General features: G+C 41.2%; 1 protein-coding gene across 4 annotated transcripts in view; it reads left to right on the top strand.

Annotated features, from left to right (window-relative positions):
- Positions 1-11,126: 11,126 nt before the first annotated feature.
- LOC118385508 (zinc finger MIZ domain-containing protein 2-like) overlaps positions 11,127-26,692 on the top strand; it is a 44,202-nt gene continuing 28,636 nt past the window's right edge. Inside the window, exons 1-2 of one of the 4 annotated variants that reach the window (XM_052521548.1) lie at positions 11,206-11,685; positions 12,001-12,046. Coding sequence is in view for 1 of the 4 variants with exons in the window: in XM_052521547.1 (XP_052377507.1) it covers positions 11,130-11,199 (70 nt within the window). In the remaining 3 variants the exon portion in view is untranslated. The other 3 variants (XM_052521547.1, XM_052521549.1, XM_052521551.1) reach the window with 3 other exon arrangements.

Raw genomic sequence — 26,692 nt, 5'->3', positions numbered from 1 at the left:
GGCTATGTGAAAGAGTAATCGTCAATTCCGCTCTTGAACAGAAGGTGGCAGTGAAGTACAGTAATCCACAGGCCACGCGCCTCCTCATTCTGCAGCGTACCATTTCCCATTTGTGCTGATCTGAAAACACAGAATATGAGACAAGGAAAGGATGGGCTATTAGGACACAGCATCTGTCTTTCATCAACATGTTTCTGAGCAGATGGAGCAGCTGTGTGTGCGTGTGTGTCTGAGTGTGTGTGTGTGTGTGTGTGTGTGTGTGTGTGTGTGTGTGTGTGTGTGTGTGTGTGTGTGTGTGTGTGTGTGTGTGTGTGTGTGTGTGTGTATGTGTGTGTGTGTGTGTGTGTGTGTGTGTGTGTGTGTGTGTGTGTGTGTGTGTGTGTGTGTGTGTGTGTGTGTGTGTGTGTGTGTATGTGTGTGTGTGTGTGTGTGTGTGTTAAAACACCGACACAGGTGTGTAGGGTCAGTAGGGCAGTCTGCAGCAGTGAGTGTAGAGAGGCAGATGGCAGCTGTATCGGCTTACCTTAGGCATGTGGTCTGCAGATATGAGGGGGGAAACCAGGGACTACCCATGTGCTGGAGCAGGATATTGTGTGAGCAGTACTGTCTGTGTCTTTACATGCACAAATTGAGTGTGTGTGTACAGTGCATTTGGAAAGTATTCAGACCCCTTGACTTTTTCCACATTTTGTTACGTTACAGCCTCATTCTTAAATGAATTCAATTGTTTTACTTTTCTCATCAAAAACTGAAATATTACATTTACATAAGTATTCAGACCCTTTACTCAGTACTTTGTTGAAGCACTTTTGGCAGCGATTACAGCCTTGAGTCTTCCTGGGTATGGCGCTACAAGCTTGGCACACTTGTATTTGGGGAATTTCTCCCATTCTTCTCTGCAGATCCTCTCAAGCTCTGTTATGTTGGATGGGGAGCGTTTGCTGCACAGCTATTTTCAGGTCTCTCCAAAGATGTTCGATCGGGTTCATGTCCAGGCTCTCGCTGGGCCACTCAAGGACATTGAGACTTGTCCCGAAGCCACTCCTGCATTGTCTTGCCTGTGTGCTTAGGGTCGTTGTCCTCTTGGAAGGTGAACATTCGCCCCAGTTTGAGGTCTCATGGCTTGATCTTTGCTCTGACCAGCACTATCAACCGTGGGACTTTATATTGACAGGTGTGTGCCTTACCAAATCATGTCCAATCAATAAGATGTACTGCATGTGGACGCCAATCAAGTTGTAGAAACATCTCAAGGATGATCAATGGAAACAGGATGCATCTGAGCTCAATTTCGAGTATCATAGGGAGGGGTCTGAATACTTATTTTTAATACATTTGCAAAAAATATATAAAATACATTTTTTTCACTTTGTCATGAATGGGGTATTGTGTGTAGATTGATGAGGGAAATGTTAATCTAATCCATTTTAGAATAAGGCTGTAACGTAACAAAATAACAAAAAATACATAATTTTTACAGATGTTTGAAGCTTGTGGACCAAAAAAGTAACTTTGTTTTGGTCCATCAGCTTCAAAGAGCTTTCAAGACGATATCTGTTGTTATTTAAGATATTTCACAGCAATTTAGATGGTATAATTCCCTACACTATTCACTGCTTGTTTTCTCACATAAACCGCTATTTATGTGAGAACAGTGTAGAATATTTGCAACCAGGAAATAACAGAGCGATTTTCACTAAATAACACAGCCACAAAGTGATTTTGACAGCAGACTTCAGCGGAGAAATCAACAGCCAATCACAACACTGGCTGGTAAGTAATACTGTGAGACACTACCATTCCACTGATACACAACCATTCCAAAATGTCTGAAAACCTGTTTTCACTTTGTCATTATGGGGTATTGTTTGTAGGTTGATGAGGAAACGAATGTATTTAATCCATTTTAGAATAAGGCTGTAACGTAACTAAATGTGGAAAAAGTCAAGGGGTCTGAATACTTTCCGAATGCACTGTATGTGTGTATTTCTGTATGTAGGCTTACTCTTCCTGTCTTACTCTGTGTGTGTGTGTGTGTGTGTGTGTGTGTGTGTGTGTGTGTGTGTGTGTGTGTGTGTGTGTGTGTGTGTGTGTGTGTGTGTGTGTGTGTGTGTGTGTGTGTGTGTGTGTGTGTGTGTGTGTGTGTGTGTTATTGTGGGTCAGCCATTTCTGTGGAATGTTCCCCCCCTTGGCTAAAGAGGAGTCACCACAATGGAATGTACTGAGAAACCAGAAAAACACAACACTGACTAAAAAAGGCTAGAAAATGAAGAAATACTTTGTGTGTGTGTGTGTCAATCTATCATTTGTAAAATAATGTTAGAGGGTTTAAGAGACAGAAGCTTAGCACAGGAGAAAGAGAAATGGAAAGAGAGAGAGAGAGAGAGGTAGAGAGAGAGAGAGAGGGAGGGGCGGGGGGCGACAGAGCTTTCCTTTCCTTTGTCTCCGTCATCAGTTCCACCAATAGCAGTGCAGACAGACATCATCACAGTGTCATTCACACGCTCTCTCCTCCTTCTTTTCTCTTTTGTCCCTGCTTTTTCTCCCCCACCTCTCTCTTTCTCCTCCCTCTCCTCCCCCTCCCTCCATCTCTTCTCTGCTTAGAGATTATCTAGAGGTCCGATTGCCGCAGCAGTGATCCTCATGTCTCGACCACACACACAAAGGGGAAAGTCAGATCAATACTGATGCACTGCCGCCCCAGGGTAGCCTAGTAGTTGTGTCCTGTTTCAAATTAAATAAAATGCTATTGGTCGCATACACATATTTTGCATATGTTATTGCGGACCTCTGATAGTCTCAGAGGTCCGTTAAAAGCGCAGAGAGCATCATGAAGAACAAGGAACACACCAGGCAGGTCCGAGATACTGTTGTGAAGAAGTTTAAAGCCGGATTTGGATACAAAAAGATTTCCCAAGCTTTAAACATCCCAAGGAGCACTGTGCAAGCGATAATATTGAAATGGAAGGAGTATCAGACCACTGCAAATCTACCAAGACCTGGCCGTCGCTCTAAACTTTCAGCTCATACAAGGAGAAGACTGATCAGAGATGCAGCCAAGAGGCCCATGATCACTCTGGATGAACTGCAGAGATCTACAGCTGAGGTGGGAGACTCTGTCCATAGGACAACAATCAGTCGGATATTGCACAAATCTGGCCTTTATGGAAGAGTGGCAAGAAGAAAGCCATTTCTTAAAGATATCCATAAAAAGTGTTGTTTAAAGTTTGCCACAAGCCACCTGGGAGACACACCAAACATGTGGAAGAAGGTGCTCTGGTCAGATGAAACCAAAATTGAACTTTTTGGCAACAATGCAAAACGTTATGTTTGGCGTAAAAGCAACACAGCTCATCACCCTGAACACACCATCCCCACTGTCAAACATGGTGGTGGCAGCATCATGGTTTGGGCCTGCTTTTCTTCAGCAGGGACAGGGAAGATGGTTCAAATTGATGGGAAGATGGATGGAGCCAAATACAGGACCATTCTGGAAGAAGACCTGATGGAGTCTGCAAAAGACCTGAGACTGGGACGGAGATTTGTCTTCCAACAAGACAATGATCCAAAACATAAAGCAAAATCTACAATGGAATGGGTCAAAAATAAACATATCCAGGTGTTAGAATGGCCAAGTCAAAGTCCAGACCTGAATCCAATCGAGAATCTGTGGAAAGAACTGAAAACTGCTGTTCACAAATGCTCTCCATCCAACCTCACTGAGCTCGAGCTGTTTTGCAAGGAGGAATGGGAAAAAAATTCAGTCTCTCGATGTGCAAAACTGATAGAGACATACCCCAAGCGACTGAATAATTTTGCACGCCCAATTTTTCAGTTTTTGATTTGTTAAAAAAGTTTGAAATATCCAATAAATGTCGTTCCACTTCATGATTGTGTCCCACTTGTTGTTGATTCTTCACAAAAAAATACAGTTTTATATCTTTATGTTTGAAGCCTGAAATGTGGCAAAAGGTCGCAAAGTTCAAGGGGGCCGAATACTTTCGCAAGGCACTGTATATATATATATATATACACATATATATATATATATATACACACAGTATGTGTGATGGGATGTATAGACATTATGGACAATATTAATAGAATATGTAGTATATCTGTAGGATAGAATAGTATATGTACAGTAATAGGATGGCCTTGACTAGAATACAGTTTCATACATATGAAATTTGGAAGTGACCAGTGTTCCATGTCTATGTACATAGGGCAGCAGCCTCTAAGGTGGAGGGTTGAGTAACCGGGTGGGTGCCGGCTAGTGACAGTGACTAAGTTTAGGGCAGTGGTACTGGGTGGAGGCTGGCTATGGATGGCTATTGGTCCGAAGGCCTTGAGATAGAAGCTGTTTTTCAGTCTCTGGGTCTCAGCTTTGATGCACCTGTGCTGATCTCGCATTCTGGATGATAGCGGGGTGAACAGGCCATGGCTCGGGTGTCTGAGGTCCTTGATGATCTTTTTGGCCTTCCTGTGACATGGGGTGCTGTAGATGTCCTGGAGGGCAGGCAGTGTGCCACCGGTGATGCGTTTTGCTGACCGCACCACCCTCTGAAGAGCCTTGCATTTGCCATGTCTGTGTAGGTGGACCATTTCAGATTGTTTGTGTCTGTGTGTGTGTGTGTGTGTGTGTGTGTGTGTGTGTGTGTGTGTTTGTACATGCTTGAGTGTGTGGTTTCAATCCGTGTGTTAGTTTGTGAAGTGGAGACAGGACGAGTTCCCATGACATTGCTATATTACTGCAGTGGACTGGAATGGTGAGGTGGTGTGTGTGGTGTATGTGTGTGTGTGTGTTCGTGCTGCAGCAGGTTGTGAGGGGAGGGGGCACAGGAGGGAGCTGGAGAAGGGGGTAGGGAGGAATGGAAGGAGGAGGAGGAGGGGGCACTGATATGGATAGCGGAGAGAAATATGAAGAAAAGGAAAGGATATCTACCTGTTTCCAGGGCAACGGAAAACTGCAGGTCGGAGTGTTTTCTTCACGCTATGCTGCCCTCTAGCAGAGTACTGCAGACACTTCTTCACACGCACACACGCACACACACACACACACACACACACACACACACACACACACACACACACACACACACACACACACACACACACACACACACACACACACACACACACACACACACACACACACACACACACACACACACTTACCTCAGTCAGTGCATACTGAGCAGTGTGTCCTTGCTTCTAAATCTCTCTGCCAGTGATGGGCTATGAACAGTTATGTACCTGCCACTGCCTAACTTTGTGTTGAACATAAGGTTAGGACTGTAAGGTTTGTGTGTGTCTGACCCCCCACTTCCCCCCCAGCTTTAGTTTATAACCACTACATGTTTATGAATCATCTATAAGGAATGAATCATCTATAAGGAATGAATCATCTATAAGGAATGAATCATCTATAAGGAATGAATCATCTATAAGGAATGAATCATCTATAAGCAGAGTAGTAATTGTGTACTCAGTCTTGTGTGATGGTCTCATCTGACACCATCCCCAGATACTTTCTCCCCTCCCTCCCTCCTTCCCTATTCAATTTCAATTTAAGGGGCTTTATTGGCATGGGAAACATAGGTTTACTTGCCAAAGCAAGTGAAATAGATAATAAACAAAAGTGAAATAAAAATCGTCAGTTTACAATACACTCACAACAGTTCCCAAAGAATAAAGACATTTCAAATATTATATTATGTATATATACAGTGTTGTAATGATGTGTAAATAGTTCAAGTACAAAAGGGAAAATAAATAAACATAAATATGGGTTGTATTTACACTGGTGTTTGTTCTTCACTGGTTACCCAAATCTTGCTGCTGTGATGGCACACTGTGGTATTTCACCCAATAGATATGGGAGTTTATCAAAATTGGATTTGCTTTTGAATTCTTTGTGGGTCTGTGTAATCTGAGGGAAATATGTGTATCTAATATGGTCATACATTTGGCAGGAGGTTCGGAAGTTCAGCTCAGTTTCCACCTAATTTTGTCGGCAGTGTGCACATAGCCTGTCTTCTCTTGAGAGCCAGGTCTGGCTTTGGAGGCCTTTCTCAATAGCAAGGCTTTGCTCACTGAGTCTGTACATAGTCAAAATGTCCTTAATATTTGGTCTGTGTACTCTCTGTTTAGGGCCAAATAGCATTCTAGTTTGCTCTGTTTCCAATGTGTCAAGGAATTATCTTTTTGTTTTCTCATTATTTGGTTGGGTCTGATTGTGTTGGTCCTGGGGCTCTGAAGGGTCTGTTCGTGTTTGTGAACGAAGCCTCAGGACCAGCTTGCTTAGGAGGCTTTTCTCCAGGTTAATTTCTCTGTAGGGGATGGTTTTGTTTTGGACAGTTTGGGAATCGCTTCCGTTTAGGTGGTTGTACTTTAGGTGGAAGACTTACAGAAAACTTTTGACCCCTGTCATTGCCAACAAAGGGTATATAACAAAGTATTGAGATAAACTTTTGTTATTGACCAAATACTTATTTTCCACCATAATTTGCAAATAAATTCATAAAAAATCCTACAATGTGATTTTCTGGATTTTTTTTTCTAATTTTGTCTGTCATAGTTGAAGTGTACCTGTGATGAACATTACAGGCCTCTCTCATCTTTTTAAGTGGGAGAACTTGCACAATTGGTGGCTGACTAAATACTTTTTTGCCCCACTGTATGTCTGATTCCCAATCAGCGACAACAATAGACAACTGTCCCTGATTGAGAACCATACCCGGCCAAAACATAGAAATACCAAAACATAGAATGCCCACCCCACATCACACCCTGACATAACCAAATAGAGAAATAAAACGGCTCTCTAAGGTCAGGGCGTGACAAGAACTCATATGGCAGGCAAAAACCGGAGAAAAATTCCAACCAGGAAGTGGAAAATCTGAGGTTTGTAGTTTTTCAACTCTTTGCCTATCCAAGATACAGTGTAAATTTGGTCCGATTGCACTTCATAAGGCTTCCACTAGATGTCAACAGTCTTTAGAACCTTGTTTGAGGCTTCTACTGTGAAGGAGGGGGGAATGAGAGCTGATTGAGTCAGATGTCTGGCAGAGTGCCATGAGCTCATTCAGGCGCACTCCCGTGATAGGTAGCTGCATTCCATTGCATTTCTAAAGACAAAGGAATTCTCCGGTTGAAACGTTATTGAAGAATTATGTTAAAAACATCCTAAATATTGATTCTATACTTCATTTGACATGTTTCTACGAACTGTAATGGAATTTTTTGACTTTTCGTCTGACCTGCGCGTCTTGAATTTGTGAACTCAAGGCGTGAACAAAAAGGAGGTATTTGGACATAAATGATGGACAAACATTTATTGTGGAACTGGGATTCCTGGGAGTGCATTCTGATGAAGATCATCAAAGGTAAGTGAATATTTATAACGCTATTTCTGACTTTTACTGACTCCATAATATGTTGGATATCTGTATGGCATGTTTTGTGTCTGAGCGCCGTACTCAGATTATTGCATGGTGTGCTTTTTCCGTAAAGCTTTTTTGAAATCTGACAAAGCGGTTGCATTAAGGAGAAGTTTATCTAAAATGCCATGCATAACACTTGTATTTTCATCAACATTTATGTTGAGTATTTCTGTAAATTGATGTGGCTCTTTGCAAAATCACTGGATGTTTTGGAAGCAAAACATTACTGAACGTAATGCGCCAATATAAACTGAGATTTTTGGATATAAATATGAACTTTATCGAACAAAACATACATGTATTGTGTAACATGAAGTCCTATGAGTGTCATCTGATGAAGATCATCAAAGGTTAGTGATTAATTTTATCTCTATTTCTGCTTTTTGTGACTCCTCTCTTTGGCTGGAAAAATGGCTGTTTTTCTGTGACTCGGTACTGTCCTAACATAATCGTTTGGTGTGCTTTCGTCGTAAAGCCTTTTTGAAATCGGACACTGTGGCTGGATTTACAATAAGTGTATCTTTAAAATCGTGTAAAATACTTGCATGTTTGAGGAATTTTAATTATGAGATTTCTGTTGTTTGAATTTGGTGCCCTGCACTTTCACTGGCTGTTGTCATATCGATCCTGGGAGCGGGATCTAAGCCATAAGAAGTTAAATAATGTTGAGGTTAGTGTCCTATATATTTACTTGCAAGTTTACCTACATTTACTCAACTCTATATTTTTTGCAGAAGAACTAAGGAGCCCATGAGCTCACCTCTCTCTCTCTCTCACACACACGTTTCCTTGTGTTTTTGGGCTTCCGAGTGGCGCAGCGGTCTAAGGCACTGCATTTCAGTGCAAGAGGCATCACTACAGTCCCTGGTTCGATTCCAGGCTGTATCACATCTTGCTTTGATTCGGAGTCCCACAGGGCGGTGCATAATTGGCCCAGCATCTTCCAAGTTTGGCCGGGGTTGGCTGTCATTTTATATAAGAATTTGTTCTTCGCTGACTTAGTGTGCCCTAGATAAAAATAAAGAAATAACATAAACAAATGTGTATTGCTCTGACCTGACATCATGAGGTCAGCTATGCTTAACAGCACCTCTCATCGATTGTTCTCCTCAGTCCTCACCGCCCTCTGTCTCTATTATCCACTTCCTGTCGTTCCCTCACGACCCCCCTCTCTGTCGTTCCCTGTCCACCGCACTTTCTCCCTCCCACCCTATCCACCCCCCCCTTCTCTCTCCATCACCTCTTTCTACACCCCTCTGCCCTCTCTCTCCCGCTACAACGCTCCTCCCCCCTCTCTCTCCTGATATGTGATTGCCTTAGGGTGGAAATGATGGAACATACCAACCGCACCAAAGGAAGAGGGAAGGGACAGAAAGGAAGGAAAGACGTTTTGTTTCCATCTTGACACATTTTAAAGCCTGTGTTCTCTACTACAGCAGTGTTTCTCAAAGTAATCGTCAGGAACTCCCAGTCGTTTCACATGTGTAACTGTTAACTTCCAGCACCTGATTCAGCTCATTTAGGGCTCGCTGATTAGCTCATTCAACTGAATCAGGCTATGGAATTAAACAGTTGTGGGTTTGCGGTTCCTGAGAACAAGTTTGTTGAGAAACAATGATACATAGTTGAAGTCGGAAGTTTACATACGCTTAGGTTGGAGTCATTAAAACTAGTTTACATACATTTAGGTTGCAGTCATTAAAACTCGTTTTTCAACCACTTCACAAATTTCTTGTTAATAAACTGTAGTTTTGGCAAGTCGGTTAGGACATCTACTTTGTACATGACACAAGTCATTTTTCCAACAAATGTTTACAGACAGATTATTTCACTGTTTACATATACTAAATTGACTGTGCCTTTAAACAGCTTGGAAAAATCCAGAAAATTATGTTATGGGTTTAGAAGCTTTTGATAGGCTAATTGACATAATTTGAGTCAATTGGAGGTGTACCTGTGGATGTATTTCGAGGCCAAACTTCAAACTCAGTGCCTCTTTGCTTGACATCATGGGAAAATCAAAAGAAATCAGCCAAGACCTCAGAAAAAAATGTGTAGAGTCTGGTTCTTCCTTGGGAGAAATTTCCAAACGCCTGAAGGTACCACGTTCATCTGTACCAACAATAGTACGCAGGTATAAACACCATGGGACCACGCAGATGTCATACCACTCAGGAAGGAGACACGTTCTGTTTCTTAGAGATGAACGCACTTAGGTGTGAAAAGTGCAAATCAATCCCAGAACAACAGCAAAGGACCGTGAGAAGATGCTGGAGGAAACCGGTACAAAAGTATCTATATCCACAGTAAAACGAGTCATATATCGACATAACCTGAAAGGCCGCTCAGCAAGGGAGAAACCACCGCTCCTAAACCACCATAAAAAACCCAGACTACGGTTTGCAGCTGCACATGGGAACAAAGACCGTACCTTTTAGAGAAATGTCCTCTGGTCTGATGAAACAAAAATAGAACTGTTTGGCCATAATGACCATAGTTATGTTTGGAGGAAAAAGGGGGTGGCTTGCAAGCCGAAGAACACCATCCCAACCGTGAAGCAGCATCGTGTTGTGGGGGTGCTTTGCTGCAGGAGGGACTGGTGCACTTCATAAAATAGATGGCATCATGAGTTAGGAAAATGATGTGGATATATTGAAGCAACATCTCAAGACATCAGTCAGGAAGTTAAAGCTTGGTCGCAAATGGTTGAGGATGGTACAGAATGTGACTGGTTCTACCATTCTGTTACGTTAAAGGTCCACATCCCTGAATTTGCTCCTCTTTTCAGTTCGCTGCAGCTAGCAACTGAAACAAGTTGCAAAAAAAAAACTGTTTTATCTCCATCTCTTCATTTAAAGACTCAATCATGGACACACTTACTGACAGTTCGTGTGATGTATTGTTGTCTCTAACCTTCTTGCCCTTTGTGCTGTTGTCTGTGCCCAATAATGTTTGTACCATGTTTTGTGCTGCTACCATGTTGCTGCCATGTTGTGTTGCTACCATGCTGTGTTTTCATGTGTTGCTGCCATACTATGTTGTCGTTTTTAGGTGTCTCTTTATGTAGTGTTGTAGTGTCTCTCTTGTCGTGGTGTGTGTTTTGTCCTATATTTTTATTTAATTGTTTATTTTTAATCATAGGCCCCGTCCCTGCAGGAGGCATTTTGCCTTCTGGTAGGCTGTCATTGTAAATAAGAATTTGTTCTTAACTGACTTGCCTAGTTAAATAAATAAAAATCTATCTTTATAGGGCTATATTCAATAGAGCAGGGATTTATACGTTTTGTTCTATGATATAATCAGTCAGTTAACATGACCTTGATGAATATTATGAGAATTCACACAAAAAAAATACATTAGCTGATGAAGATTATCTCATAGAACAAAACGTATAAAATCTCATAAACATGTGTTTACCACAGACCTTATTTTTTAGAGTTTATTCAAAACCCTTCAAAAACGCCATTCATTTCCTCCATATTCTTTGTCAACAAACCATGGCGGAGGTAGTGCCTTCAAAAATACCATGACTATTTCTCTCTATAAAAAGCATTACCATTAGATTATTCTCAAATAGGTATAATACACGATAGGCCTAAACGAAACGTAATCGCCAGTGGGAATCTGATTAACGATCGTTACAGAACCGAAGTCACCGTGGAGGCAGGGGTGACGTCTCTGTCGATGACTCCTGTAATGATCAGCTACTCTGGTCTAGGGGCGAGAAGTCAGCCGGGAGCGAGCCTTGTGGAGGGTGTGTGAAAAATGCCTTTCTCCCGTCAGAGAAACCAGACCCGTGATCTCTTGAATTTATTATAGCTGGTTTGCCATTGTGCAATAAGTCAGGGAGGTATGCAATCCAGTTTCTAGGCGAACACGGCCACTCAGAGCAAGGACTAACAACACAGCGATTCGTCTCAGTTTTGTGCATGGTTACATTCCGAGTAGTGACGATCGGTTCGAGGCGGATCTAGTAGTGAGTGATACGAATCTTTTTTTTTGAGTTGCATTGGAATACTCTGCCAGCTACAGTTTTGAAAGGGAAACGATTCGTCACAATTGCAGACATGGGCGCTACAACTTGAAGATAGACGAGGCAAACTGTTGCGGATACAAGGAAAAATAACGAACATTTTCCTCATTTTCTTGTTTACCCACCGACATTTTATTGGAGCTATCTATCTAGCAGCTGAAGAATAGGGAATCAAGTACACAATTCTAACCACGGGTAGAGTCAAAGGTAAGCCCCCAGCATGAAACCAGATGGCTAGGCTAGCATTGTTGAATAGGCTAATTTAGCCACTAGCTTAAGCTATTTGCTAATATATCCCAGGCTAAATATGCAGTCAAAAGGTTGTATAATGTTAGAGCATTGTGAATTTCGGTTGGTTTTTACAAGCGCTCAGTACACGTTACACATCTAACTATAAATGGTTTAGTAATGCCTTGTTACCTAACGTTACCTACCGTTCATTATTCAAGTTGAGCAACACAAGTTAGGAAAAAGTCGATGGTTTATAAGCTAAGTTTTGTATTAAAAAGTATGAATTTTCAGCACCCCACAGGAGGACCGCTGTTGTACAGGACAAAGATAGGTACAGGTAAGCGTAATAAAAATGTCATTTTTTTTTCTTCAAAAGTATCGACTGAATGGTGACCCAATGGTGCTGCAAATAAATCTTGCGACCAATGATCAAAACTCAACTCCGCCTCGATATGAGAACAAGAGTTGAACGTTCCTCGGATAACAAGGCATACGCTAATTTAGCTACGAAGTATCTCGCCTAATTCCGCTGTTGAGTCCGTTTTATCGCATGGGGAAATACATGACAGGAAGATAGAGAGAGGCTGGTTGTAAAAAGGCCTAAACAAACCGTGTTGCAACACCTCTGGGCAGCCTCCCGATAAAGGAATTGCAAGGGGAAACAAAATGTCTTCCATTGTTACTTCAAGCCGAGCAGCACGTTTAACATGGTGGCTACAATGTAGCACTGACTGCTTTGGAATTCTCTTGACATCTGTAACGTTTTAAGCGATGTTCGCTTTCAGTAGAGACATGTATGTCCACGTTGTATCTGTGCAAAGTGTAACCACAGTAGGCGAGGTCGATGTTTTTCAGCTGTGCGTGGATTAATTAGGTTGAATGTTTGCGTGTTAGGCTACATACAACAAATAAACTGTCAGTGTGTATCTTGTGATCCATCTCTTGTCATGATGAGATCTGAGATGCTAAGTAGCCTAGCGCCAAAAAGCTTCACCCATCATGAGAATAGTAGTAATTTAGCTCCTTTATTTTTTTTTAAACGCAGTCAAATAATATTATTAATGAGGAATTTGTATATGTAAATGGTGGTGTTTGCACACTTATACCCAGACCTACAAGTATAACGATACACCAATAACAACACTCGGGAATTTGTTTAAAATCAGTTGTATCCTGTGGACCAGGGGATCTTCCTACTTGTAGGACCAAACTAGACTAAGAGTTGAAAACAGACTAAATTGGAGTGAGTCAGACAAGACAACCATCTGAATGACCGGTCAGCACCATCCCAGGGACCAGTGCTGGTTCAGAGACTGAGGGGTTGAGGGATGCTGCTCCAAGTGATTTGGGGTCCAGCTGCAGCTAGGTGAGGCAGCTGGCTATCAGAGGTTAAAGGTGAGACTGTGACAACAGATGGCATGGGTGCCTATCAGCTGACCTGCTAGATGGAGTTCAAACCGGAGGTGGATGAGATTAGGCATATTCCATATACACGCATTCTGTACAGGGCTGTGCGGAATATCAGATCTTTACAATGCCTGCATAAGTGTTGAACTCAGGAACCACGTCAATATGATACAATGATTTTGTAATCTGTAGGCCTGTGCTGAATTGCACTGTATACTGTATACCTTTCTGCTCAATGCTAGACTTGGACTGAAATAAGTGCATGCTCATGGGTGCTGACACTGTTTATATTTAGGTGCAGGAACTCCAGAATAATATTATATAACCAAAAATGGGCAAGTGCCTTTCAGACTTTAAAACCTTTTGTGACTAGGGGGCAGTATTTTCATTTTTGGAAAAATAACGTTCCCGTAGTAAACAGGATATTTTTTCAGGACAAGATGCTAGAATATGCATATAATTGACAGCTTAGGATAGAAAACACTCTAAAGTTCCCAAAACTGTAAAAAATATTGTCTGTGAGTATAACAGAACTGATGTTGCAGGCGAAAGCCTGAGAAAAATCCAATCCCGGAAGTGCCTCATGTTTTGAAAGCTCTGCGTTCCAATGCGTCCCTATTGAGCAGTGAATGAGCTATCAACCAGATTACTCTTTCTCCGTATTCCCGAAGGTGTCTACAGCATTGTGACGTAGTTTTACGCATTTATGTTGAAGAATACCCGTAAGCGGCTACATTGCGCAAGTGGTCACCTGATGGCTCCCAGAGTGACTCTCGCATAAAATACAGAGGTAGCCATTATTCCAATCGGTCCTACTGAAAAACTAATTGTCCCGGTGGATATATTATCGAATAGATATTTGAAAAACACCTTGAGGATTGATTATTAACAACGTTTGCCATGTTTCTGTTGATATTATGGAGCTAATTTTGAATATTTTTCGGCATTTTCGTGACTGCAATTTCCAGGCGATTTCTCAGCCAAACAGAGCTATTTCGCCTACAAAAATAATATTTTTGGAAAAAAGGAACATTGGCTATCTAACTGGGAGTCTCGTGAGTGAAAACATATGAAGCTCATCAAAGGTAAACAATTTAATTTGATTGCTTTTCTGATTTCCGTGACCAAGTTACCTGCTGCTAGCTGGACAAAATGCTATGCTAGGCTATCGATAAACTTACACAAATGCTTGTCTAGCTTTGGCTGTAAAGCATATTTTGAAAATCTGAGATGACAGGGTGATTAACAAAAGGCTAAGCTGTGTCTCAATATATTTCATTTGTGATTTTCATGAATAGGAATATTTTCTAAGAATATTTATGTCTGTTGTGTTATGCTAATTATTGTCAGTCAATGATTACACTCCCGCATGCGAGATGGGGAGTCACTAGAGGTTAACCTATTGGGGCTAGAGGGCAGAATTTTCACTTTTGGATAAATAGCGTTCCCAATTTCAACTTCCTGCTAGTCATGCCAATAATATAAGATATGCATATTATTCATAGATTTGGATAGAAAACACTCTGAAGTATCTAAAACTATTTGAATCATGTCTGTGAGTTTAACAGAACTTATGTACCGGGCAAAACCCCGAGGACTAACTGTTCAGATTTTTTTTTTCTGTCTCATTTCCCTGAGTTGTCATTGCCCAGGGATATTTCTTAGGGACCTGTTTTCAGTTCCTACCACTTCCACTGGATGTCACCAGTCTTTGGTATTTGGTTGAGGTTATTCCTTTGTGCAATGAAGAAGTAGGCCAACTAGGAACTGGGTACACTGTTGAGAGTTGCGCAAGACGTAAAAGTATCGCTGGTTTGTTTTCATTCCTGTATTGAACACAGAATGACCCGTCTACAATTTGATCGATTCTTAACGTTTAAAAATACCTAAAGTTGTATTACAAAAGTAGTTTAAAATATTTTGGCAAAGTTTATAGGCAACTTTTGAAATATTTTGTAGTGACGGTGCGTTTTTTTTGTAAGCTGTTTTTTTTCTGGATCAAATGCGCTTTATAAATGGACATTTTGGATGTATATGGACGGAATTAATCGAACAAAAGGACCAATTGTGATTATGGGACATATTGGAGTGCCAACAAAAGAAGCTCGTCAAAGGTAATGCATGTTTTATATTTTATTTCAGTGTTTTGTGTAGCACCTGCAGGGTTGAAATATGCTAACCCCTTTGTTTACTGCTAGTGCAGATGGTGCAGGCTATCAGATAATCGCTTCTTATGCTTTCACTGAAAAGCATTTTTAAAATCAGACATGTTGATTCACAACGAGTGTAGCATTAATTGAGTATCTTACGTGTGTGATTTAAAACTCCTTGTGACTCTCAAACCCGGGTCCGGGAGCGTAATCATCGCCTGACACTAATTAGCATAATGCAACGGACATAAATCTTCCTATTCATGAAAATTACAAGTGAAATATATTGGAACACAGCTTAGCCTTTTGTTAATCACCCTGTCATCTCAGATTTTCAAAATATGCTTTACAGCCAAAGCTAGACAAGCATTTGTGTAAGTTTATCATAGACAAGCATAGCATTATGCCTTGCTAGCAGCAGGCAACCTTGTCACAAATCAGAAAAGCAATCAAATTAAATTGTTCACCTTTAATGAACTTCGGATGTTTTCACTCACGAGACTCCCAGTTAGATAGCAAATGCTCCTTTTTTTTGTAGGCGAAATAGCTCCATTTGTTCTTCACGTTTGGCTGAGAAATCGCCCGGAAATTGCAGTCACGAAAACGGCGAAAAATATTCCAAATTACCTCCATAATATCGACAGAAACATGGGAAACATTGTTTATAATCAATCCTCAATGTGTTTTTCTAATATCTATTCGATAATATATCCGTCGGGACAATTCGTTTTTCAGTAGGACCGATTGGTGTAATGGCTACCTCTGTATTTTACGCGAGAGTCACCCTGGGAGCCATCATGTGACCACTTACGCGATGTAGCCGCCTACGGCTATTCTTCAACATAAATGCGTAAAACTACGTCACAATGCTGTAGACACCGTTGGGAATACGTAGAAAGCGTAAGCTCGTTGATAGGACATTCACAGCTCAATAGGGACTCATTGGAACGCAGCGCTTTCAAAATATGGGGCCCTTCTGGATTGGAATTTTCTCAGGCTTTCGCCTGCAACATCAGTTCTGTTATACTCACAGACCATATCTTTAAAGTTTTGGAAACGGTAGAGTGTTTTCTATCCAAAGCTGTCAATTATATGCATATTCTAGCATCGTGTCCTGACAAAATATCCCGTTTAAAACGGGAACGTTTGTTTTTCTCCAAAAATGAAAATACTGCCCCCTAGTACCAACAGATTAATGAAAGTTTGAATTTTATAGTATTTTATTTGAATCTGGCGCGCTGCATTTTCCCTGGCAATTGTTCAGTTGAGACATTTGCGTCCCACCTATCCCTACAACAGACTTTTGACAGAACTCACGGGTCGTCTGAAAGAAGAGCAAATGCGCGATGGTGGTAGGCTATAGCAGTTATTTATTCAGACCCAAAGCCATTCAATCTTCATGAAGTGAAAGCCTTCTGCATCTAATTCAAGTCCTATATTATTCAAGCATGTCATGAGATTATCTTCACCAATGTTGAAAGCGAGGAAGGAATGAAGCAAAACTAGAGAGCGAAAGAAGCTAATAACATCAGGGGGAAATATGGAGGAGAAAAAACAAACAAAACACCATTTAAAGGTACTACACACAATATTTTTTGAATTTTTTTGGCTTGTAATTTCAGAAAATGTCCATAATATATCTGCCGCTAATACCGTGAGTTCTGTTGGCTGCTGTATTTAGCAAAACAAGGGCTTGTGTCCCTCTTCAAATAGTCTTTTGGTATAAGAAAAAGCAAAGAAAATAATGTCCAGCAAGCTATTCTCGTGTAGCTTTTCCTGTATGAGACTCCAAGAGCTAAGGAGAGGCAAGCAGAGCACAGTTGCATCTGTGTTGCGCAAGAGACAGAGGCTTATTTAACAACCCATAATTCATTGGCTAAATATGAGGCTAGTACTGCATTGAATGTATTACTTGTTTATTACATCTTTTATTATATATGACTGTGCCTATCAATCTTGAAGAGGATGATCTATTTTGGATGCCATTTGAATGGCATTGATGAAGAGAGTGCACAGTCATGCACTGATTTAAAGCGACAACATTTGAGTGATTTAACTTTAGCTGTTTTAACTCTGCAGCTGCGATAAATAAAAAAGCAATTTGCAGTAAGAAAATCAGGTGACGCCTGAAAGCCAGATATAGATGTGTAGAGACGCGCATTGATATTATTGTCGTGTCTTTGGCATCATTAAAGTGAAGACTTATTGTATCAAATCAATTCTCTGTAATTATTATTGTGTGATGAAACTAATCATGTAAATGCAATCAACCAGGAAGTTGGGCAACAAGTCAAATCTTCATATTATAAAGTTATAATCTTCCTAATATAACTTTTCAGATATTTTAATATCTGACCAATTAGTCTTCTAATTCATTAATCATTCTTTACCTCATATTAGTCTCATTCCAAACGTCGAAGTTGTTGGTTATCTGCACGAACCCAGTCTTTGCTATGAATGATCCATACATCAATTGTCTTAATAATTTATTTACTAACTAAATAATCACAGAAATGCATAAACAAACAATATATATGGGTGTGGAGTGAGAAGGCCGGGAAAGACGAGTCACTACACAGCTGATAATTATAATAATTTAAATGCTAATCCTTTGCACATGAACGCTCACTCATTCGGGAATAATTGCAATCAATATATATTTACGCTCAGTGCGTCGGCGTGATCTCTGTTGGAATCGTCCGTCTTTCTGTTGGAAAGTTCATCCTCCCCTCACTCTCTTCCACTAAGTCTTTGGTTAGAATGGCTACTTCAGAGAAACATTCAGAAATGTTCTTATAGAATAGGTGTTTCGGTGGTTGTCGGTCTTCGCATTGTCGACAAATTCTAGCTGCAGACTAGTAATTAGTATCGAAGATTTGCTCTTATACTGTCGGTATCGATAGTCTCAGAGTTTAATCATATCCACCAGTGTAGCCAATGCTCCACGTGGTTTGGTTAGGATTTCAACAACCGAGGAATGCATGATCTCTACTCAAATCTTAGTCCTCTCGGTAATCGAGGTGCGCGTGGTCTGCAAATGATTTGTCTAGGTGAGGTTTTTATTCTGAACATCAGAAAAGGCTGTCCCATGACGCCAGCCAGATCAATGTCCGTGCTCATGGGGTAGGCCAATGACTTAGTTACATTTGAAAGGGAATTGGATTATCTTCCATTAACTTAGAACTACCGATCCCGGATCTGGTATATTTGTCATCAGCAGCGCTGAATAGCATAGCGCAACATTCCAAAAATATTACTAGAAAATATTCATATTCATGAAATCACAAGTGAAATGCGAAACACAGCTTAGCCTTTTGTTAATCACCCTGTTGTCTCAGATTTTGACATTATGCTTTACAGTGAAAGCAATGCAAGCGTTTGTAAGATTATCGATAGCCTAGCATAGCATTATGTACACTTAGCATCAGGAAGCTTGGTCACGAAAATCAGAAAAGCAATGAAATGAACCGTTTACCTTTTGATCTTCGGATGTTTTCACTCACGAGACTCCCAGTTAGACAGCAAATGTTCCTTTTGTTCCATAAAGATATTTTTTATATCCAAATACCTCCGTTAGTTTGGTGCGGTATGCCCAGGAATCCACCGGAAAGAGCGGTCACGACAACGCAGACAAATTCCAAATTATATCCATTTTGTCGACAGAAACATGGCAAACGTTTTTTTATAATCAATCCTCAAGGTGATTTTCAAATATCTATTCAATAATATATCAACCGGGACAGTTGGCTTTTCACTAGGACCGGGAGTAAAAATGGCCGCCTCTCTCTCACTCAGAGCCCCCACCCGACCACTTACGTAATGTGGTCATTCACGCTCATTCTTCAAACTAAAGGCCTGAAACTATGTCTAAAGGCTGTAGACACTCTAGGGAAGCCATAGAAAAAGGAATCTGGTTGATATCACTTTCAATGGTCAATAGGGATGCATAGGAACACAGAGCTTTCAAAATAAGAGTCACTTCCTGATTGGATTTTTCTCAGGCTTTCGCCTTCAATATCAGTTCTGTTATACTCACAGACAATATTTTTACAGTTTTGGAAACTTTAGAGTGTTTTCTATCCCAAGCTGTCAATTATTTACATATTCTAGCATCTGGTCCTGAGAAATAGGCCTTTTACTTTGGGAATGTTATTTTTCCAAAACTAAAAATAGTGCCCCCTAGCAGTTTAAAATCACATTACATAATTTCACAAATAGTTTAATCTTTACTCATTCATTTTATACAATAATTAGATGCAAATCTCATAACGGAGACTCTTGTATAAACAGAGTAATGTGATGTGGCTGTGTTGTCTCTCATGCGGTCACAAACATTAGACAAAATGGACCGGTCGTAGCTGGATTCTCCACCGACCATTCACACATTCTCCAAAACATGGATATTGTTCAGTTTTCAAGTTTTGTGAGGTAGAAGAAGTTCCTTTGTTCTACTGTGAACCCTCTCTCTATACTGCATGGCCGGGGGGGAAGAGAGTTTCCTCCATGAATTTACGACCTGAGATAACAGAGCTTGGCTGTAGGGGGAAGAGAGAGGTGGCGAGAGAGCGAGTTGGTGCTTGCTACATCCAAAGAGGGCCACGTCATGTCAGTAGCATAGGCCTAACTGTCACAAAGTTACCATGAGATGATGGGTCTACATGTATTGTGACCTGCGCTCCATACTGATATGGTATGTCTACATGCATTGTGACCTGCGCTCCATACTGAGATGGGCTGTCTGTCCCCACACTGAGCTTTGATGATTCATCACGTAGAGAGAAGAGAAGAAAAGCTACATTTAAACATTGCTTACAATAACAGTTTCATTCCATTGGACCTCATGCTGTTCACATAATTTATTCGAATTGACCGATTTCTCAGTTATTTATCCTGGGAAGGGAGTGGTTTTGGGTGGTAAATCCCGCTAACCAGGTTCCTGACATTGTGTGTATCAGTGTTCTGAGGTCATTTCTGATTGCCCTTCCACCGGCTGCATACCCTTAGATACGTAATGACATTAAGATACCCAATTTAAATTCTCCCGACGAGTGAATGAATTGTGTATTGAGGACTTACTGCTGCTAGTAGCTCTACTCACACTGAGTGACAGACAGGATATTATAAATATTCAAACCTGTGTGTGTGTGCGGCTCGGTCAGTGAGTCAGAAATGTGGGTGGGACTCCCTCTCTGACACGTAGCTGTTCTGTCTCCATGCAAAAACCACCCAGAAAGAGTGACACAGCTGATGGAGGCACACACGTTGTCTATGTAAGAGGGAAAACAAGAGGCAGTGGTTGGACAGTCAGGTGGTGTTTTGGTCTGGGAGAGATGGTAGTGTGAGGAGAGGGGGAAGGAGAGTGAACAGAGTGTTCTGTTCATCACAGTGCTGGAACAATCTGAGCTACTATTCCCTCACAAGCACACACTGACACAAGGTTGACGGGGGGGCAATTCCATGGTAACGGAATTGCACTGAGACTCCGATTATTTTTTACTTAAAATGTGTGCCAAACAAACATTGATTTAACAGTTTATCAAACATACAACTCTATGCAGAAGTACACTTTTTAACTATTTTTAAATTGAGAATGTTAAACATTTACTGGAACTTTGGTCAAATACATTTAGTCTCCACCTTTTAACAATTCGTAGCAGATATTTAACGGTTAGCTTTCAATGATGTCTGCAGAAAGAATGGGGTGTCGGCTATGACATGACACATTGACTCTCTCTTGATCGGTCTTCATTATTGAACTACAGTAATGGAATTTCATGATGGGATCCCTGATCTGTACCACACACAAATACATAATTATTAATATGAATAATTCTCTTCATGGTAATGTATCCTAAATATATACACAAGGTAGAAATATGCAATATCTTCCTTAGTATATTTGGGTGTTATACTAAAAATTGGCTATTATTTTAAGGAGCTCTGCCCCTAAACAAGACCCAATTTGGTTGGTCCAGACCAAATCTGAACCAATTGTAGATGTCTGTTTCACAAATTTGGACATGAAAGTACAGTAACGTATAGTTTAGGGCTGACCCCATTTGGTCGATTATTTGGTCGCTAGGCTGTTGGGAATTTCTTTAGTCAGAGCAGTTGCAAACACTTTTATTTTATGCCTTATGTCTCGATTGACACCTGTCTCGGTGGACTAATCCGAGGCCGAAGGGATGGCACACCAGTATCACCAGTAGTACATTTACCGTGAATTCCCACTTGTAATCTACAATGTTTTTTTTTTATTACCATAATTTCTGTTAATGCATTGAATCGAATCTGGGGCACAACATTGGTTTTTGAAGTGGGGGGGACATTATTTTTTATATAAGTACAAAAGTGTGTATATTTTATTTATTAGGGATGCACGATATATCGGTGAACGTATCGGAAACGGCCGACATTAGCTAAAAATGCCAACCCGATATTAAAAGCCGACGTCAAAGCTACAGTGCATACCTATATAACGTAGGTACATGATGTACACGTGCAACACACCGTTCCTAGCCTAGCCCACGATGTTTGCTGTGTGGATCGAGCAGTCACTTCAAAGAGTAAGAACATTTCAGCGAGACAACTCAAAGGCGAAGTCCACCGAGATAATGGGATTTATTGCCCTTGACAATCAACCGTAACTCTGTCGTGGGTGACGTTGTCTTTCGCCGACTGGTCGAGCACCGGTATACACTACCCCGTGCACTATTTTTCAGATGTTGCCCTACCAAAGTTACGCAGTAATAGCGTCACTGCTATTAGCTTCACGACATACATACTACGGAACACCGTTTGGGTCTTTGCGTGTCAAAAACAGTAGCACTGTCAAAGCTACAAAAATGTCTGCTAACCCCGGCCACGAACGATGTGTTTACAATACCGCGTTGGTAATAAAGCATTAGTCGTTTGACCGCAACTTCTGGGGTAGTTAGCTTTAGCCTGGTACCTAGCTAGCACCAGTACAGCCAGCCTAAAAACAATGACCAGTAGAAACTGCAGTCATTTTCAATATTCTTAGCAATGATTTAGGAATCCTTGTGAGTAAGTATTAGCTAGGCTGCAACTTGTTGTTAGCCTATTGAAATTTAACAGCTAGCCAGCTACTTAACCCCGTTGCCCAAAGCTAATGTTATAAGCAGCCAGCTTGCTTCATCTGGCTAGTGAGGCTCGACCGGACCGGGTAATGTATTGTGTTGTGTTGCTAGCCACTATAAGGATTAGACACAACAGTGGAATTTGCGGTTTGCCTTCAAAATAAAAGTATGTCATTGACAATGACGCAAGTTAATACAAATAGTAGAATTATGCCATACTTTTTTTTTTTTTTGAAGGCTAACCGCAAAGTCCACTATTGTAGCTAATACTTGTGGCAAGCTTCATATAGATGGGTCCGACCACCATTAATCAACTAAGAACTGTCTTATAAATGAGGGTTATTTTAGATGACACCAAGCTATGTAGTCAGCTAGGTAACTAATTGCTACTGAAACAGATTGTGTTTTTGGGAAGAACATTGTTTGCATCCATGAGCTAGCTTTCTTTATGACCAGCACTGTAGGTGCGCGAGACAACTTTACCAGCATCATTTACCAGCATCATTTACCAGCATCATACCACACGTATGGATGAATCGCTGTGACATATGAAATATGAGTTACTGTATAATAACTACGTTAAAAAAATGTAAGCATCACATTAAACTATTTCTATTTATTATAGATCCCCATTAGCTGCTATATAGATCCCCATTAGCTGCTATATAGATCCCCATTAGCTGCTATATAGATCCCCATTAGCTGCTATATAGATCCCCATTAGCTGCTATATAGATCCCCATTAGCTGCTATATAGATCCCCATTAGCTGCTATATAGATCCCCATTAGCTGCTATATAGATCCCCATTAGCTGCTATATAGATCCCCATTAGCTGCTGCCTACATTCACATATTTCACAACACTGCCCTCAGGCCCCGACTCCACCACTAACACATATCTACAGTACTAAATTTGTGTGTGTGTGTGTGTGTGTGTGTGTGTGTGTGTGTGTGTGTGTGTGTGTGTGTGTGTGTGTGTGTGTGTGTGTGTGTGTGTGTGTGTGTGTGTGTGCCAATGTTTGTGTTGCTTCACAGTCCCTGCTGTTCCATAAGGTATTTTTTTTCTGGGTTTTTAAAAATCTAATTTTACTGCTTTCGTCAGTTGCTTAATGTGGAATAGAGTTCCATGTAGTCATGACTCTATGTTGTACTGTGGAATAGAGTTCCATGTAGTCATGGCTCTATGTAGTACTGTGGAATAGAGTTCCATGTAGTCATGGCTCTATGTAGTACTGTGGAATAGAGTTCCATGTAGTCATGGCTCTATGTTGTACTGTGGAATAGAGTTCCATGTAGTCATGGCTCTATGTAGTACTGTGGAATAGAGTTCCATGTAGTCATGGCTCTATGTAGTACTGTGGAATAGAGTTCCATGTAGTCATGGCTCTATGTAGTACTGTGGAATAGAGTTCCATGTAGTCATGGCTCTATGTAGTACTGTAGAATAGAGTTCCATGTAGTCATGGCTCTATGTAGTACTGTAGAATAGAGTTCCATGTAGTCATGGCTCTATGTAGTACTGTGGAATAGAGTTCCATGTAGTCATGGCTCTATGTAGTACTGTGGAATAGAGTTCCATGTAGTCATGGCTCTATGTAGTACTGTGGAATAGAGTTCCATGTAGTCATGGCTCTAGTACTGTGTGCCTCCCATAGTCTGTTCTGGACTTGGGGACTGAAGAGACCTCTTGTGGCATGTCTTGTGGGGTATGCATGGGTGTCCGATCCTTGTGCCAGTAGTTTAGCCAGACCGCTCGGTGCATTCAACATGTCAATACCTCTCATAAAAGTAGTGATGAAGTCAATCTCTCCTCCACTTTCAGCATATAAATGTACAATGCATATTATTAATATTAGTTCTCTGTGTACGTCAGCTGTGCTGCCGTTCTGAGCCAATTGCAATTTAAGTCCATTTTTGTGGCACCTGACCACACGACTGAACAGTAGTCAAGGTGCGACAACTAGGGCCTGTAGGACCTGCCTTGTTGATAGTGTTGTTAAGAAGGTAGAAACTAGGGCCTGTAGGACCTGCCTTGTTAGTGTTGTTAAGAAGGTAGAAACTAGGGCCTGTAGGACCTGCCTTGTTGATAGTGTTGTTAAGAAGGCAGAGCATCGCTTTATTAAGGACAGACTTCTCCCCATCTTGGCTACTACTGCATCAATATGTTTTCACCATGACAGTTTACAATCTAGTGTTACTCCAAGCAGTTTAGTCATTTCACCTTGCTCAATTTCCACATGATTTATTACAAGATTTGGTTGAGGTTTAGGGTTTAGCGAGTGTTTTGTTCCAAATACATTGCTTTTAGTTTTAGAAACATTTATGGCTGACTTGTTCCTTGCCACCCACTCTGAAACTAACTGCAGCTCTTTGTTGAGTGTTGCAGTCATTTCAGTCACTGTAGTAGCTGACGTGTGTAGTGTTGAGTCATTTCAGTCACTGTAGTAGCTGACGTGTTGAGTGTTGAGTCATCCGCATACATAGACACTCTGACTTTACTCAGTCAGTGGCATGTCGTTAGTAAAAAGCAAGGGGTCTAACAGCTGCCCTGGGGAATTCCTGATTCTAACTGGATTATATTTGATAGACTTCCATTAAAGAACACCCTCTGTGTTCTGTTAGACAAGTAACTCTTTATCCACATTATAGCAGGGGGTGTGTTTGTTTTACTGCTATTATGTGACCTGCAGTCATATTCAGGTCCCGATTGGTCAAGAAACTTATTATGAAGTCCCCGACAACGCTGGGCCAATTGTGCGCCGCCCTATAGGACTCCCAATCACGTCCGGATGTGATACAGCCTGGATTCGAACCAGGGACTGTAGTGACGCCTCTTGCACTGAGATGCAGTGCCTTAGACCGCTGCGCCCGTGTGTGTGCGCGTTAACTATTCAATTGTACTTGAATGTTTAAAAGGCCGCAAAAATTTTAAATATCGGTTATCGGTAGCGTTTGTTTTTTTGTCAAGGAAAATGTTGGGTATCATTATAAATGTTGATGAACATTTAAGTGTTATGCATGGAACTTTAGATACACTTCTCCTTGACGTAACCGCAGTGTCAGATTTAAAAAAAACTTTACTGAAAAAGCATAATCTGAGTATGGCGCTCAGAGCCCAAAAGAAATATCCGCCATTTTGCGCAGTCAACATTAGTCAAAAATAGCATCATAAATATTCACTTACCATTGATCTTCATCAGAATGCACACCCAGGAATCGCAGTTCCACAAATGTTTGTTCTGTTTCGATTATGTCCATCATTTATGTCCAAATAGCTTCTTTTGTTAGGGCGTTTCGTAAACAAATCCAAACGCGCGTTCAGGTCCGACGTAAAGTTCAAAAAGTTATATTACAGGTCGAAGAAACTTGTCAAACTAACCTCAGATTTCCCACTTCCTGATTGGATTTTTTCTCAGGTTTTGGCCTGCCATATGAGTTGCGAAATAAGTTCTGTTGTACTCACAGACATCATTCAGAGTGTTTTCTATCCAAATCTACTAATTATATGCATATCTTAGCTTCTGGGCCTGAGTAGCAGGCAGTTTACTCTGGGCACGCTATTCATCCAAGCTACTCAATACTTTCCCCCAGCCATAAGAAGTTAAACACTGTTTTCCATGCTTGTTCAATGAACCATAAACAATTAATGAACATGCACCTGTGGAACGGTCGTTAAGACACGAACAGCTTACAGATGGTAGGCAATTAAGGTCAATTTTGAAAACTTAGGACACTAAAGAGGGCTTTCTACTGACTCTGAAAAACACCACAAGAAAGATGCCCAGGGTCCCTGCTCATCTGCGTGAACGTGCCTTAGGCATGCTGCAAGGAGGCATGAGGGCTGCAGATGTGGCCAGGCCAATAAATTGCAATGTCCGTACATTGAGACGCCTAAAACAGCACTACGGGGAGACAGGATGGACGGCTGATCATTCTCGCAGTGGCAGACCACTTGCAACAACACCTGCACAGGATCAGTACATCCGAACATCACACCTGCAGGACAGGTACAGGATGGCAACAACAACTGCCCGAGTTACACCAGGAACGCACAATCCCTCCATCAGTGCTCAGATTGTCCGCAATAGGCTGAGAGTGGCTGGACCCTAACCCTCACCAGACATCTCTGGCAACAACGTCGCCTATGGGCACAAACCCCCTGTCATTGAACCAGACAGGACTGGCAAAAAGTGCTCTTCACTGACGAGTTGTGGTTTTGTCTCACCAGGGGTGATGGTCGGATTCGTGTTTATCGTTGAAGGAATTAGCGTTACACCGAGGCCAGTACTCTGGAGCGGGATCGAGGTGGAGGGTCCGTCATGGTC

Source organism: Oncorhynchus keta, chromosome 6, assembly GCF_023373465.1.
Source record: "Oncorhynchus keta strain PuntledgeMale-10-30-2019 chromosome 6, Oket_V2, whole genome shotgun sequence".
Lineage (NCBI taxonomy): Eukaryota > Metazoa > Chordata > Actinopteri > Salmoniformes > Salmonidae > Oncorhynchus > Oncorhynchus keta.
Note: the sequence above shows the minus strand (reverse complement) of the source record. Positions and strands in the feature narration are given on the sequence as shown.